General features: G+C 40.6%; 1 protein-coding gene across 8 annotated transcripts in view; it reads right to left on the bottom strand.

Annotated features, from left to right (window-relative positions):
* LNX1 (ligand of numb-protein X 1) overlaps positions 1-17,208 on the bottom strand; it is a 291,491-nt gene that overhangs the window by 126,053 nt on the left and 148,230 nt on the right. For all 8 annotated transcript variants that reach the window (XM_063920925.1, XM_063920923.1, XM_063920924.1 and 5 more), the window contains 2 exons: positions 14,996-15,198; positions 8,798-9,169 (listed from right to left, as the gene is read on the bottom strand). In XM_063920925.1, coding sequence (XP_063776995.1) covers positions 8,798-9,169; positions 14,996-15,198 — 575 coding nt within the window. The remainder of the gene's footprint in view (positions 1-8,797; positions 9,170-14,995; positions 15,199-17,208) is intronic.

The raw sequence follows: 17,208 nt of genomic DNA, 5'->3' as shown, positions 1-17,208 counted from the left end.
CCAGTAGTACTACAGGTACCAGCGGGCCCGTTTTTCTCCCGCATGCTGGTACTTGTGGTTCTCCAAGTACCAGCTTGCGGGGGAGGCTTGCTGGGACTTGTAGTACTACTGGAAAAAAACAATATTCTGACATTTTTCTCAAGGCTATCAGCCTCCCATCCGCAGCCCTTGGATGGGGGGGACAGCCTCGGGCTTCACCCCTGGCCCTTGGGTGGCTGGGGGGGGACCCCTTGATTGAAGGGGTCCCCACTCCCCCAGGGTACCCCGGCCAGGGGTGACTAGTTGGATATTTAATGCCACGGCCGCAGGGCGCTGTATAAAAGTGACCCCCGGCTGTGGCATTATCTGTCCAGCTAGTGGAGCCCGATGCTGGTGTAAAAAATACGGGGGACCCCTGCTCTTTTTGTCCGCCGTATTTTTTGCACCAGGCGCAGAGCCCGGTGCTGGTTTTAAAAATACGGGGGATCCCCTGTCAAATTTGTCCCCGCATTTTTAGAACCAGGACCAGCTCGAAGAGCCCGAGGCTGGTTATGCTTTGGAGGGGGGACCCCACGCCATTTTTTTCCTTGATTTTACCGTTCCAGCTATAAAAAAAAAAAAAAAAAATATTTATAAAAATATATAAATAATACTTGTGCCTCCAAAAAAGACAAACCAAGTACCTAATCCCTTCTAATATAAATAGATATGCTATTACCAAAAAAAAAAAACACCAAAAAAAACATGTTTTAAATTTTTTTTTATTGTTTTCACCCTGCAAAGTGTGGCGGATTGAAAATGACGAATTTACTGTCTAAAAGCACTGTTGTCGAATTTCCAAACTTGAATTGAATACACTTTGGTCGAATTGCAGCACTTGTATCATTGCAGAAAAGTCGAATTTGAAAAAAGTCGAATTTCAAAAAGTCGAATTTTTAAAGTCCGTTTTTTTTGACGGAAAGCACTGAATTGCATTGGCGATTTTTTTTTATGGTCGAAAAAGTCCCGAAATTCGACAATTTCGGGAATTCGACTGCAATTGCATATACCCCATAGTCTTATTTCAGGGAAGCAGATGGCAACAATCAAGGGCTGAAATCAATTCTATTTGGAGGCCTTTTAAGGTAAACTACATATTTTTTTGTCAATGATCCCCATCTAGAAAAAGCACCTAGTACAGGTTGAGTATCCCTTATCCAAAATGCTCGGGACCAGAAGTATTTTGGATATCGGATTTTTCCGTATTTTGGAATAATTGCATACCATAATCAGATATCATGGCGATGGGACCTAAATATAAGCACAGAATACATTTATGTTTCATATACACCTTATACACACAGCCTGAAGGTCATTTTAGCCAATATTTTTCATAACTTTCTGCATTAAACAAAGTGTGTGAACATTCACACAATTCATTTATGTTTCATATACACCTTATACACACAGCCTGAAGGTCATTTAATACAATATTTTTAATAACTCTGTGCATTAAACAAAGTTTGTGTATAGTGAGCCATCAGAAAACAAAGGTTTCACTATCTCACTCAAATAATTCCGTATTTCGGAATATTCCGTATTTCGGAATATTTGGATATGGGATACTCAACCTGTATATACGATTCTAATATATGTTTGACAAAGAATATTTATTTAAATTGTAAAATATGACGTCATATTTTCAGTGTTCATCAGGAAAACTTGTGTGTTGTAAGGAATATTGCACCCTACTCCTCCACAGAAACAGTGACCTATAAAGCCATCATCCTGTTGCCTTAGTTCTCTCACATATAGTAAAAATAGAACCATTCATTAGTCAACTCCTTTAGCTATTATTTTTATCATACATTTATATAGCGCCACCAATTATGCAACAATGAATAAAGGATATATGTAATTCGCATCAGACCTTGCCCGAGTGGAGCTTACAGCAGTGACATCACTATCTGTGTTACCCAGTGGACTGAAAAGGGGGCATGTCCACAAGGCACATCCCCACTTCAATTACTCTGGAGGCGTGCCCAACACTGCCATAGATGCTGGGCTGCCCACAGAGACTCTCCCTGCACTTATGGCTCCTCCTCAGTGACCAGGAGCCAGGCGCTACTTGATAATGTCACAGTGCAGCACCCAGCTTCATTGAGGAGAAGCCAGCATTTTGGTTTCTCCTCCTCAAAAGTGGACCTCCAGGGGGTCCACACTCCCTCCCCACCTATTGACGCCAATGGCTTACAGACTAACTTTCCTAACACACAGGTACACAGACCAGTTAGCAACCAATTAACCTATCACTGTATTTGGGATTGTGAGAGTAAAGTGGAACATCCCGGAAGAAATCCATGCAAACAAAGGGATAACATATAAACTCTATGTGCTGCGAGGCAACAATGCTAGCCACTATAGCATTATTCTACCCATAGCCATTAACAAACAACTCAAGAGTATCTGCTTTATCCATTCCTTCTAACATCGATTGATCATAAGTATGCATAAAATGTATATCTATGAGGAGATCAAATAAAATTGGGGGAATATGGAGGCGGGGCGTGAGGAAATGTTTGGCCTTTGATCATTGGCCCATAATCAGGTTGAATCATTCAAAAGGTTAATCTGTGCACAGGTCTAGGAAAATGGCAATACATTTGTGTCTATAAATTACAATATGGCTAGTATATAGGGCCTAATTCCTGTTTGTTCACTCAATGCAGCAATTATCTTCAAACTGCACATGTGCTGTGATTGCATTGTGCATGCGTGAGGGCGCCTCTGCAATCCCACTCGCACTGAGCACTGCTGCAGGGTGATTGACAGGAAGTGGCCGTTTGGAGGTATTAATGGGGAGTTTAAGGGGTGTGGTTGGAGAAACACAGGCGTGTCATCGATGTTTTCGAGGGGGTGTATGTTCTGATGGCTGCGTAATTGTACGTGCAAATACATCGCGTCTGAGTCGCTACTGTGTCCAGTCTGCATAGCCATAGACCAACCCTTAGCTTTGATGTTCTCCGTAATTGTGCATAGTCCGCTAATGTGTACACAATTGCGACTGAGCTTACAATGATTCCAGTGAGCGTTCCTTTCCATTCCTGAGCGGCAGCTTCACTTGCTAACATTAGCAGCTCTGTAGTCTAGAGAATTGCAATTGCATTTGCATACAGACATGAATTAGGCCCATAGGTAGGCTTACCATTCATCTCTTTAAACTGGGACACTCATGAATTATACAAGTTCTGTTGCTGGATGACTTCAAGCCGGCATTTCACCTGGCTTTAATCAGCCCCAGAACCATAAGTGTCCCGGTTTAAAGGGATAGTATGGTAAGCCTATCAATAGTCCCCTCCAAGGTACTCACTAACAAACCCCATAGCCTCAGATTTATGCTGGATGATCTGCTTTCAGGCAGACGAGCACTTTGCTCTACATTATGTAATCATGCACCAAAAAATGGTTAAAATCTCTACACCGATCTATCTTTCCTATGTTCTTCTGCTTCTCCGAATCCTGAAAATCAATATGACGAGTAAATGCATCATTCATCATATATTAAATTCTTCTGTCAAACTTCTCCAGCCTGGAGAGACTCTACTACTCTTCTGTCATTTTAAGCTGCCATTTTTATAAAATACAAACCATGCATTCTCCAGAGCTCTTTTGCTTTCGTCCATGTTCTCTGATCTTTATGGTTAAACTACTTCAGAGCAACAACTCTACCTGGACAACAGACCAGAAAATGCTACAGTGGAGCTTGGCTCATAGGTGGAGCCTCATAAATACAATAACTGTTTTACTGATAGAGTTGCCAAGCTCACGTTAGAGTCCATGACTCAGTGTCTAATGTCTAATGTCAGTGTCTATGTTCAGTACCACTCATCTTAAGAAAATCAACTTAAAATATTGCTTGGTTAGCCTTATTTGTGGCTTCAATCAATGATTCTCAAACTTTTACAGCCCATGGCTCCATGATTCCATAGATTAATTCCGGTGACCCACCACTCAGTTAGGTCATTACTCAAAATAAATGATTGCATATTTTGAATGGCCACTTAAGTTTTATTTAACTGACAAGTTTACAATAGCTATTAAATTTAATACAATTGTCATGGCATTTATTGTATCTTCCTCAAACACACTTACATCACTGCTGGCAGATTAAATCCCTTCTCACATTCAGGGCAGGGGAAGAACACTTGGCCCTTTTGTGCTTCTCTATGTCAGTAGCATGTATCTGATCTTCTCAATGCTCTTTTATAAAATTCACTTCTCTTTAGTTTCTAGCACTGATCCTCCTCTTTCCTTCTCACAGCTTTCCCCTCACAAACTACCTGCTCTCTCTTCTCTGAATTCCATCTTACTTGCATTCTCCTCTCTGACACAGCGTCTATCTTCCTGCACTCCACTATCTCCTGCTGTCTAATTGTGCTGCTTGGACTTGGATCTGTTCCCTGTGAGTGCTACGAGTTCAGATGTATTTGGCTGTGACTGTTGTTCATTTTGGTTCCCATCAGTGACCCCTAAACAACACTGGGATGCTCTCTGTATTGTCAGTGATACTTTCTGTATTATTTGGCAGTAAAGGTGATGTTCTTTGTATTATATGGTGGTCACTGTGATGTTCTCTGTATTACAGGTTGAGTATCCCTTATCCAAAATGCTTGGGACCAGAGGTATTTTGGATATCGGATTTTTCCGTATTTTGGAATAATTGCATACCATAATGAGATATCATGGTGATGGGACCTAAATCTAAGCACAGAATGCATTTGTGTTTCATATACACCTTATACACACAGCCTGAAGTCAATTTTAGCCAATATTTTTTTATAACTTTGTGCATTAAACAAAGTGTGTCTACATTCACACAATTTATTTATGTTTCATATACACCTTATACACACAGCCTGAAGGTCATTTGATACAATATTTTTAATAACTTTGTGTATTAAACAAAGTTTGTGTACATTGAGCCATCAAAAAACAAAGATTTCACTATCTCACTCTCACTCAAAAAAGTCCGTATTTCGGAATATTCCGTATTTCGGAATATTTGGATATGGGATACTCAACCTGTATATGGCAATTATGCATTGCTCTATGCAGTGTATGGAAATCACTGATGCTCTATGTATTATGTGGCGGTCACTGTGATGTTTTCTGTATTATATGGTGATCATGTGATGTTCTACACTTTGTATGGCAGCCACTGATGCTCTCAGTATTATAAGGCAGTCACTGTTGCTCTCTGCATTTATGGTGGTCCCTGCAATGCTCAGTAGTGGGTGAAGTAGTGTAGTATAGGCAGCAAAACTTACCTTTGAGCCTAGAGACAGTGGAGCCTAGCAGCCTGCATGCTACATTCAAACAAGAAGACGCCCCAGAACCACAAAATAAATGCAGCAGGCACTGGCACCTTAATGTATGAGCTTTTCCCCGTCACCCTACAAACTTTTCGGTCTTTACAATGTTGATGTCTATATTCAAGCAAGCTGACTGTGGCTACTATCTATGGAGAAGTGGGGTGCCAAGCTGAGTTTTTGTCATTAGTGATATATATAAAGTCTAACGTCATCGCTGTGCAGAAAAGTGGTGGAACATATATTACTAGCAGACTAAGCATACTTAGTTTTGTAGTCCCCTCTCCCAAGGGATTCTATCTCTGGAACACATCTAGTTGTATCTCTGGAATACATCTTGTGTCACTTTAACAATGGGTTATGGTAACTTAGGAGGAGGGACCCATGCCATAGCCTCAAAGATTCTACTGTACTCGACAAAGAGTTTCAGCACAGTTTTGTTAAAAGTTTTACCAGGAAATCTCCTATCTTTCCATATATTAAGGTATCAGTAAAATAAACGGATAGTTTGTGTATGCAACAGTGAACCGGTAATCTAGAAAAGTATATCAATTTCTCCAGTGACTATTCTCAGTGGCCCTTCAGTAACTCTGCAAAGAGGTACTGCACAAGAGCTATGTAATCACTTTCAGGTGTTGCGCTCAACAAATTACAAATGTTGGCAACTTGTCAGAGATTTCTGGAGTCAACGGTGAGAAAAGGAATGATTGTGATGGCCATGACAGATATTACAAGAGGGCCCCACTGGGCCTGCTTTATGTCGCTTGCTCTGGACAGCTTTCATGAGAGAAGGAATGTTATAATTGCGGCTGAGTATGTGTCAGAGGAGCAGATCCCAATGGTTTTCCAGCTTTTATTTCTCTCCTGTCTTTGGCAGGAGGAACGTTTTAAGCATCCTGCATTAAACAACAAGCCTGCAGCCTGTATCTTGGACAACAGTGAGATTAGCTATTGTAAGGACTAAAGAGATCCAGAAAAATGACACAGCTGCGCAAATGAAGCCACGCTGTATTGTAAGTAAGACACCAAAGATAATAAGAACATGACAAACAGGCAACAGAACTTTGGAAGAACTGAAATCTAGACAATGCTCTGCAAATAAGAGACAAAACCACACACACAACAAAACGAGGGCTGCCACAACATACACTAAGAGACGCACAACATACAACATGTAAATCATTATAATCCTGTTGAAAGTGAATTAAATCAAAGCCTGACTTTATAATGAAGTACTTGATATAGCGCAAGAGATGAACAGATGGTTACATCATGGAGAAGATAATTCAATGCAGATTTTGTACAGACTGAGGGGGGTAACATAAAGGATCTCTAATACACTAACACAATGTAACCTGAAGGTCTGTACAGTGTACAGAAACTGGCTTTATGCCATATTATAATCAGGTCATTCAATCACTCTATATACAATGACACACAGAAAAGTAATTTCTTGTTCCAGGGTGTCGCCTGAGTTTATAGTGTTACAAAACTGTAAAATCGCTACTGAGACATGAATAGAGAACTATGGACTCCTGGTATATGTAGTGATCAAACACTTTTTTAAAAGCAGGTAACAATTGTCCATGGTCATGTCACAGTTCTCCATATGAGTTCTAGGCCCAAATGTATTAAGCCTTAAAGAGAGATAAAGTGGAGACGGATAAATGACCAGCCAATCAGCTTCCTAACTGCCATGTCACAGGCTGTGTTTGAGAAATGACAGTTAGGAGCTGGTTGGCTGGTCATTATTCTCTCTTCATCCGTCTCCACTTTATCTCTTGTTAAGGCTTAATACATTTGGGCCTAATCTCTAATTGTAAAAACATTATCAAGCAGTAAAGCGTCAACTACAATGTTTATTGTTATGTGCTTCCTGCTTATTGAGCAATTTATACGATTTATTGTTTTACATTTTATTGGCAATGGATCTCATTAACGAGTAACACTGGGTGTGCAGTGTAATATCTGGTTTTCTACCAGATAGCTGGCCCGTGTAGCACATATAGCGGAGCACATCTACACTCACACTCTCAGGCTATGGCCCCGTTCACTATGTCTAGGTTTTGTGTTTTAAGCGTTTCTTTAGAATAGGCAAAGTGTGCCTGCAAATGTGATTCGTCCCTAAAGTGCAACTAGAAGGCAAAAACATCCAATTACAAGTACAGGACAATGCCTGAACTATAGCATCTCACAAATATTGCAAAACGTGAAAATGGCTCTCTCATAGCAAGCCACGTCCCTAAAAAGTTGCCCTCCCTAGAAAGGAAATCTCGTTAATAACCTGCTCAGCAAAACTAAATTTACTTAGTAACCCCCTAAAGGCCTGATTCTGAGTTGAACGCAGTGTTGAGGTCACACACAGTTGAGCATTTTTTTCTTCTGCGTATGCATCTAAGTTGCACTGTGCATTCTTCCAGTCTGTGCGCACAGAGTCGCAGTTGATTGGGCAGCGTGGTCTCAGAAATGTCTTGAAAATGTATTGGGTGTTCTTGGACGGTGACTGGGAGGTGACAGGGAGCCCAGAGTGTTATGGAAGTGTCACGGAAGTGATTGCGAACAACGCATAATTGTTCACATTGGAAGCCTTACTCTAACAGAGAATCTGCGCCCAGCCTGAGGCTGGTGTAACTTTCAATGGTACAACCGGTTAGTGTGTTTACAGATGCAGCAAGCAGTATTTGAGAAGACACTCAAATTGGCCGTCTTAGTCCTTGCACAGTCAGAGGCACGCTGGTACACGAGGGAGGGGCTTGTAGCGGCATTTGTTTATAGCCACAGAAGCAATACTGTGAAAAGACAGACACACAGATGCTGCATTGTCCAGGTCAGAATCAGGCCCTAAGTCCTCCCAACTTCTCCTATTGACTGGAGCAAACTCTCATCCCAACTCCTATTGGCTGGTGCAAGCTCATGGCAGGTCCGATAGGGCAATGTGAACCTCTGCTTATCTACAAAGGTCGCCATCTTGCTGTGCGTTAGCAGGAATAGAGGCCCCAATGCTTACCAATGATTGGCACAATGGGGGATGTTGCACTACGCATCTGTGGTTCTATAACCATAATAATAATAATAACCGAGGGTCAATGATTCTGTTCTGCATAGCTCATGTACGACTTTCACAATGCTTCCTACTGTGCTTAGGATGTACGTACAGCACAAAGTGTGATGTTGCCTTTTAGTTTTAAATATGTAAAGACAATATAAAAAAATAACAGATAGTTTGACCATGTGTGTAAACAGGTGTTTTTCATAACATACCAACAGTAGTATAAAGCTTTAGGCCTGGTTTCCATATACCAGGAACCTGACAGCAGGTACAGTATACTGAAGTGACACCGCATAATACAAGCAGAGCAAGGGAAAAAAAAAAAGCAGAGACATGGTTACCATCATTCTAGATTTTGTGACTCTTGATAAATTATTGATGGATGTTATATATGCTCCTACATTACAGAATTATAACCAACCTGTATGAGCTGGGCTGCAATTTCTGGCGTCCCGTTGCGCACGTCGTGGCCGTTAATTGCCAAAACCCGATCATTCTCATGCAGGTAACCGTCTCGAGCTGCCACTCCGCCTTCCAATAAATTAAAAATAAATATCCCAGGCTCATCGCGCTTCCTGACCAGCTTTATCCCAAGCTGCACATCCTGACTGCTTTTGCTTAACACAACATGTATGCTGTCATCCCGAGGTGTGTGTGGGTCTGTGATAATTCCATTGCTCCTACATTTGTACCTCTGCTCCCTGAGAACTGTAAGCTTCAGCACCTGGCAATGCTGTCTGAGGATGGAAAGTGCGTAAGTGTGAGGCACATTGCTGATATCGATGCCATTGACCTACAAGATAAAAGATAACAAAAGGAAGTAATAGTTATTGTGCTTGTTAAAGATCTAGACCAGGCATGTCAAACTCGCGTGGCCCTCCAGCTGTTGTGAAACTACAAGTCCCAGCGTGCTTTGCCAGCATACCTTCCACTGATCAGCTGGTAAAGCATGCTGGGGCTTGTAGTTTCACTACAGCTGGATGACCAAGAGTTTGACATGCCTGATCTAGACAAAGAAACTCAATCAACTCTATGTAACTGTGGTTAGATAAGGTTCAGTTTGTCTACAAAAATTAAGTCACTACTATACATCTGAAGAGATTTAAAGGCAATGCTAGCACTTAAACACAGTGAAATCACATGACACAGCACCACCTACTGCCCCTCACTATGGTTTCCAAACAATACTTAGCCTGTAGCTGTTGCCATATTCCAACAGATACATGATGCAACAGTACACATTCCAGTAAAGGATGAATCGATATGAAAATAAAAAAAGGTATAGACTGGTCAAACTACAGTACTCCTAACTTTAAATAATCATAAATAAAATTGACAGCCTACATTTGAACAAACATTTTAAAATATGTGTATGGGATCTGTATGAGTTACCAATGGCTGGGATGCCGGACGTCATTATACCGATGATGGCATCCCGGCCACCAGGATGCCGTCAGAGTGGCAAGCGCTAATAAGCCCCTTGCGGACTTGCTGCGGTTATATTCTCCCTCTATGGGTGTCATGGACACCCATAGAGGAAGAAAAGCCTATGGCGTTGACATTCTGGCACCAGCATTGTACCGCTGTGTGGGATCCCAGTGTCGGCATTGTGATCGCCGGGATCCCGTGCGGTGGTATGTTAACCGCATACCATGTATATGACATAGTAAACAAGCCTTGCTAAAAAGATTCACATTTCAGAACTGCTGGGCCCATTGTCATGAACATGGAGATGGCGCAGTTGCTCACATCTGATGACAAAAGCAGCATTGCACACCACACTCAGTGATATGATCATGACACACTGTAGTACGGCAGTTACTGTACACAGGCACACATTTGTGAACTGGCCAGAGCCAGACCACCTTTGCATTTTAGAATACAAATGCTGGGGGGCCAATACAATTCTGTGTGCAAATATCTACTTGAAATCCAGTTAAATGTCAAACAGTATATTGTACTATAGAAACATATTATCGTACAATTCCCTATAGTATAAATTGAATTATTTTTGTAAGACAAAAGATACTGATTATGTAGCATAATGTGCTAGAAATATTCTGTTGAGTCTCAGGCAGTGCTACCTCTGGGTACTGTGAGTGCATATGAGACAATGCTTATATAACTATGTTTTGTAGTAAAAAAGCTGGGTACACACTGAGCAATATATCGGCCAGTCAATCATCCAGGCGTTATATCGCGAGCTCATTGGCAGGTGTGTTCCCTCCCCCCGATATGTGTGTGTGAACGATAACGTTCACAGATATATAGCGTCAGCCCTGCAGCACAGCCAATGATGCAGCTATATCTGTGCATCTGGCTGTGTGTACACAGCTATGTGTGTGTGACTGCCCATACACTTGCTGCAGGGACCACCGGTGACTGACATCTCAACTGGGCAGACACGTTGTATTGCATTGTGTTCCTTTACATTTCCCTCTTGTTTTGTGTGCACTGTTTATGCTTACATGTAAGGTGCTGCAGAATCCCTGTGGCACCATATACATAACAAATAATAATATTAATATTAATAATAAAAAAAAAATTCAAATAATAATAATGGGCCTAAATCACTAAGGATTGCAAATTCTGCTAATTTTCTGGAGGCTGCCCATCGCTGGGCAAGGCCGCCCAGCATGCTGACCGGAGCCTCCCCCCGTTGAACAAGCCGAAATTGCGAACGCATCGCAATTTCAGCAGAAATTGCTAGTTAGCAGACACTAAGGAAGCCTCCTGCCAGCGCAGCTTAGCTGCACCCACAGGAGGCCCGCCTCCATCTTCCCGATCACGGCGGCTGCATGTGACATCACGCAGCCACCATGACCAGGACCCCAACACGCCCCTACTTGGCCGCCTCCGCCCCCGTTCGCGCCGCACCGCCCCAGCAACGCTCAGTCTCCTGCCTGGAAACGGAGCGTTGCCGCCCGCCCCGCAACCGCCTCTGCCTGACTGACAGGCAGAGGTGATTGCATCTTCTCCCCCCCCTCCCCACAGAAAATGCGGGTGCATGCGCAGGACGGCCGCTGCGCATGACCCCGCATCTTTGTCTCAAAATTTACGGTTGTTTCGCACACTGCGATCCAACCTGAATTAGGCCCAATATGCTGAATATTGGTTCCATTCATGAAATAGCTGCCTCTACTGTGCATAGGGATAGCTACACATGCAATACATCGGTGCTACACGTGCAATGAGTGGTGGCTTATGGTTTTCATTGTGTGATTACCCAAACTAAGAATAGTCACAGCATATTTTCTGATGCCATATGTCTTTCCTTACATACTGTGTTCTAGGTCATTACCTTTGTAACTCTTTATTGCCATGTCTATTTTACTTTATTGTCTTACTATGAGTTTCCCACCTAGATGTATAAAGATAGGACATGATGGGGCTAGAGAATAAGACAGTGGGTGGGTAGACAGAGGCTTGTCTACAAACAAACCACGTCCACATGTCTATGACCCTTTAGATGGCGCTTAAATTCAAGTCAATTTAATACTGACAGACATCTTTATTGACATGAAACAGTTAAACAGTCCACTCGCTAACCTTAAACTCACCTGCCCCCACGCTGTCATACTTTCCATGTGTATTAATTTTCAAATTAGCTGGATTTCACTCTCACTCTCGGGTAAATGTATCACAGAAAATCTCAGCAGTCAGCAAACTTGGTAAAGATACAAAGCCACTCATGCCTTACATACTAGGCTGATTAGAGACAGCTTTTATACAGCTTCAAATCCCACGGAAAAAATGATGAAATATGTTATAATATGAAAACATTTCAGGAAACCCAGATTAACCTTTTGGTTCTTCAGTAAGTATGTCCAATGCCAAAAGTATGAAAAATCATGCGTCAAGCTTTTGTTTTAATTTTCATATCAGAAACCAGGATTGCTTGCAATTAAAAGTGTGTGCAATTCTTGCAGTACTGTGGATGCCAAAAATGCTCTGGAACAAACATCGACATCGGTTCAGGGTCCTGCTCCCACCCCTATTTTTTATATAAACCAACCAGACCAGGTGGCTGCTGGCGCCATATTTCCAACCATACAATTCATAAATAAAGCGCTGGAGCAGAAGATAGCAAAAACTCTAGCACTGCACCAGAATCATGTGATATGCGCTGTGTCACATTGGGGGCCTATTTGTTAAGGTAGTTTGTGGTCAAACCTCCAAAAATGGACAAAATATTTAAGTATCAAAGCAATTTAATATGAGGATACCACCGCAAATATCTCTGATCCCTCAGGTCTAGCAGTGCAAAAGTGTCTGAAGAAGGGTCTATACAGGTTGAGTATCCCATTTCCAAATATTCCGAAATACGGAATATTCCGAAATACGGAATGTTTTGAGTGAGATAGTGAAACCTTTGTTTTCTGATGACTCAATGTACACAAACTTTGTTTAATGCACAAAGTTATTAAAAATATTGTATTATATGACCTTCAGGCTGTGTGTATAAGGTGTCTATGAAACAGAAATGAATTGTGTGAATGTACACACACTTTGTTTAATGCAAAAAGTCATTAAAAATATTGGCTAAAATTTCCTTCAGGCTGTGTGTATAAGGTGTATATGAAACAAATGCATTCTGTGCTGATATTTAGGTCCCATCACCATGATATCTCATTATGGTATGCAATTATTCCAAAATACGGAAAAAACGATATCCAAAATACTTCTGGTCCCAAGCATTTTGGATTAGGGATACTCAACCTGTAGTACATATTTTAGGGAACTTTATCACATCATTCTTTAAGAACTTTATATGATCTGATGTCTTACAGAATGACGTCTCAATAGTACATTATATAGCTTGGGCACTATTCCTAAATTCTACATCTCACATTATATTACATTATTCTTACATTATGAGTATGTCAATGGGGTAAATAAACAATGCACATCTGCAATGATCAATGAACTCAAGGGCTGCCAACTGATAGCACAAAAATAAAGTATATATACAAGATGGCTGCCGCACTTGGTACCTTGTGAGGGTGGAATACACAACCCTTGGAAGTCATTACCCAAAATGCCTACACAAATCATGCATTATGCTTTCTGTGTGCTTAAGGTTTTCTTTTATGTCTGTGTTGCTTATCTATTGCTGTATTATTTAGATCTGCTGTAATATGTTCATTGTTTTTGATGTCTGTAAAGCACCTTGAGTCCTGTTGGAGAAAGAGCGCTATATAAATAAAATTATTATTATTATTACATTATTATTATACTCCCTAAACATGGTCATAACATATAACACCAGTATTTGTGCGTGTGTGTGTGTGTGTGTGTGTGTGTGTGTGTGTGTGGTGGAGTGGGGGGGGGGGGTGTTTCTTGGGAGACTACTTGCATCTCTACCCTCATATCATAATAATAATTATTATTATTATTATTAAAGTGAGATGCCAGGTCTGCTGGCAGTTATAGTTCGTTAATATTTGACGCAGTAATAATGTGATGTCTAAGCCTCATCTCTAGTATATATCATGGAAGAAACATGAAAGGCAAACACGGGCCCTGAGATCAGAGCAGGATGAAGAACGAGACATCTTGCTGGGAAGAGTGCCTGGAGCTAGAACCAGCAGAAATAAACTCGCATTTGAATTGACTTTAGTGTCTGTATCAATCTGGAGCACACACAGACTTCACATACAGACCAGGCTTTCTTCTGATCCTTCTAAAGTTTAAATGACCAGATGTGTACACAAAACAAAAAAAAAAGCATCACTAGCACAAACTAGACAATGAAGAGGAATTTAAAAAAACAAACAAACAAATAAAAATTAGAAGTAAATGGACCTAAAAGATGCCTTTTAATTATCTTTCAATTATATGATTTTGTTATTTATTGCTGTACAAAAGGAATTTATCAACTTGAGTGAGCACGCATGCTACCAAATACACTGTGCCAAACCACCATTCACATAAAGCCTAATAATGCTTTCTGATTATATTTTTTGGTTTAATAATAAATGGCCCTACCCAGGGTATTTATCTTAGAACATTTCAGGATTATGAAGACTATATAGTTAAAGTGAATATAATAGTCTTTATTATTCTAAGGATTTCATGTAATATTTAATGCACTCTGGGAAAACCGTAATGATGACAACGCAGAACATTTGGATTGCATTAGCTTAATATGGAGGCCCACTAAGCCGTCATGAAAGGCCATGTCATTTCATATATGACATATATGAGAAAAGGGTAAGTTTAGAGTAATACAACTTAAAATATGACCTCACCAAAGTTCAACTCGACTATTTAATAAGGAAAAAATAGAATCTGAACACCTTTCTGATAAATCAGGCTACATGGTTTACTAATCAAATCCATTAGAATAGGGAATATCCTCACAATTTAGCTAAACTATTCAGATCTCACTGTAATACATAAGCAGCAAGGTGATAAACGCACCAGCCAATCGGCTCCTAACTGTTAATTTACATATTGGAGCTGATTAGCTGGTGCGTTATCACCTTGCACATATCACTGGTTTATCACTTCCTTATGCCTTCTCCAGGTTAATACATCTGCCCCAATGTATTTTTCCCCATCTTTACATATTACAAAGGCGAATAATGTGAAGGTTTCTATATAGCTTATACCTTACCTTTAAGATCATATCCCCAGGAAGGAGCCTGCCATCTCGAGCAATGAGCCCATCTTGATATATATGTTGTATGATGATGTGGGTCAAAGGTGTTTCATTCCCACCCACCACTCTAATGCCGAGACATTCACTGGGATCTGAGTGATTGATTTTAATGCAAGTAATTTCTCCATCCGGAATAAGGTGAGACAGATTCGGCAGTCCTGGAAATTACAAATATAAGAGACCATTAATCTGCTGTAAATGCTTGAGAAAGAGCGGTGCTAAGGTTTGCATGCCTATATTCTGATTGCGCTCTAAATATCTACTGTGAAATTAATGCTGGGTACACACTAGGCGATATATCGGCCGTTCCAGTAAACGGACGATATGTCACTAGACCGATATATCACGCCCAATCTCCTTTCTAAAATGATCCCCGTTATGGCGCATATTGTGCCCATAGTAATCAGGTTTAGCTGTGTAAAGGGTTGGGTGCCTAGTTAACCCGGGGGTAGCGAGCTGAAATGATGATACGACACCCCCGAGGGCAGAAACAGAACAGGTGTGGAAGTGGGTGAAAAGAATTGAATACCGCCCAATATGTCTGTGACCGATGGCGTTCACAGACATATTGGGGGGAATTCTAATGTTTGAAAAGTCAGTTGGTTGTCTGTTTTTTCCTATCTAATAGACAGGAAAAAAACAGACACTCAACCGACTTTTAATAATAATACAAATTATAATAATAATAATAATAATAATTTTATTTATATAGCGCTCTTTCTCCAATAGGACTCAAGGCGCTTAACAGATACATAGCATAATATAGTACAGAAAATAATGAAGTACATTTTCATAAAATACAGAAGCATGAAGATACTAAAAGGGACATTATGGAAATGCTTGAGTAAACAGGAAAGTCTTGAGTCTACTTTTGAAGGATTCTATAGTTGGGGCCTCTCGCACTGTGCGGGGAAGTGAGTTTCATAGAGTCGGAGCCGCATGACTAAAAGCTCGACCCCCAGATGAGTTACGGGAGATTCTAGGTACTGCTAAAAGTCCTTCATCTACAGATCGCAGTAATCGAGTGGGGCAGTATGGGGTCAGAAGCTGCTTCAGGTACCTTGGGCCCTGGTCATGTAATGCTTTGAAACTCAGTAAGCCAATCTTGAAGATGATTCGCAATCTTACAGGCAGCCAGTGAAGGGAGTAGAGGATGGGTGTTATGTGGCTAGAATGGGGCTGGTTGGTTAACAGCCTGGCAGCTGTGTTTTGCACCAGCTGTAAGCGGTGCAATTCTTTTGCTGGGAGACCAAGGTAGAGGGCATTACAGTAGTCTAATCAAGATGATACAAATGCATGTATGACTTTTGGCAGATCATCTGAGGGAATTAAGTGCTTGATTCTGGCTATGTTCCTCAGGTGAAAGAATGAGGACTTTTCAAACATTTGAATTCCCCCCATTGAGTCTGCTGGCAGCACAGATATCTAAAGATATATTGGCGCACTGGGCTGTGTGTATGGGCGGTCTGCAGACTGCCAAAACACTTAACTGCAGGGGCTGACGTCACAGCTGGGCGGGCAAATTCAAATGGAGAATTCTAGTGTGAACTGCAACCAAGCGCTTACGTAATAAAGAATAATGAAAGAAAAATACAATCAATAAAATAAAGATATAAAAAAATGATAACAAATAAAATAAATAAATAAATAAACAATAAAAAAAAAATAAAAGAGAAAAATAAAAATAAAATACGGGTTAGGGATAGGAAAAAAAAAAAGGGATGAAAGCATCAACATAGAATTCAATAAAAACAGTAACCAAAAGAGCAGTCAATTGAATTTGTGTTGTGCTGGCTCACAAATGTTCCTATCCCTCTAACCCTTATTTTACTTTATTTTATTTTTTTTATTTTTTTTATTTGTTATTGTTTATTTTTTTTATTATTTTATATCTTTATTTTATTCATTTATTTTCTTTTATTAATCTTTATTACATCAGCACATGGTTGCAGTTCACACTGCAATCCTCCATTAATATTCCTATATCGAGTTGCGGTATATATTAGTGCGGCACGCTATTTTCGTAACACATTGAGTGGCCGATTGGTAAGTGTGTGACAAATATCTATGATGCTGTTGTTTGAGCATCATATACCAAATTAAAGGCCTTGGTCTGTAGGTTTTCAGAAAAATATTGACATTGTAATTGGTTGCTTCATTTCGTGGCA

This window comes from Pseudophryne corroboree, chromosome 1 (assembly GCF_028390025.1).
Source record: "Pseudophryne corroboree isolate aPseCor3 chromosome 1, aPseCor3.hap2, whole genome shotgun sequence".
Taxonomy (NCBI): domain Eukaryota; kingdom Metazoa; phylum Chordata; class Amphibia; order Anura; family Myobatrachidae; genus Pseudophryne; species Pseudophryne corroboree.
Note: the sequence above shows the minus strand (reverse complement) of the source record. Positions and strands in the feature narration are given on the sequence as shown.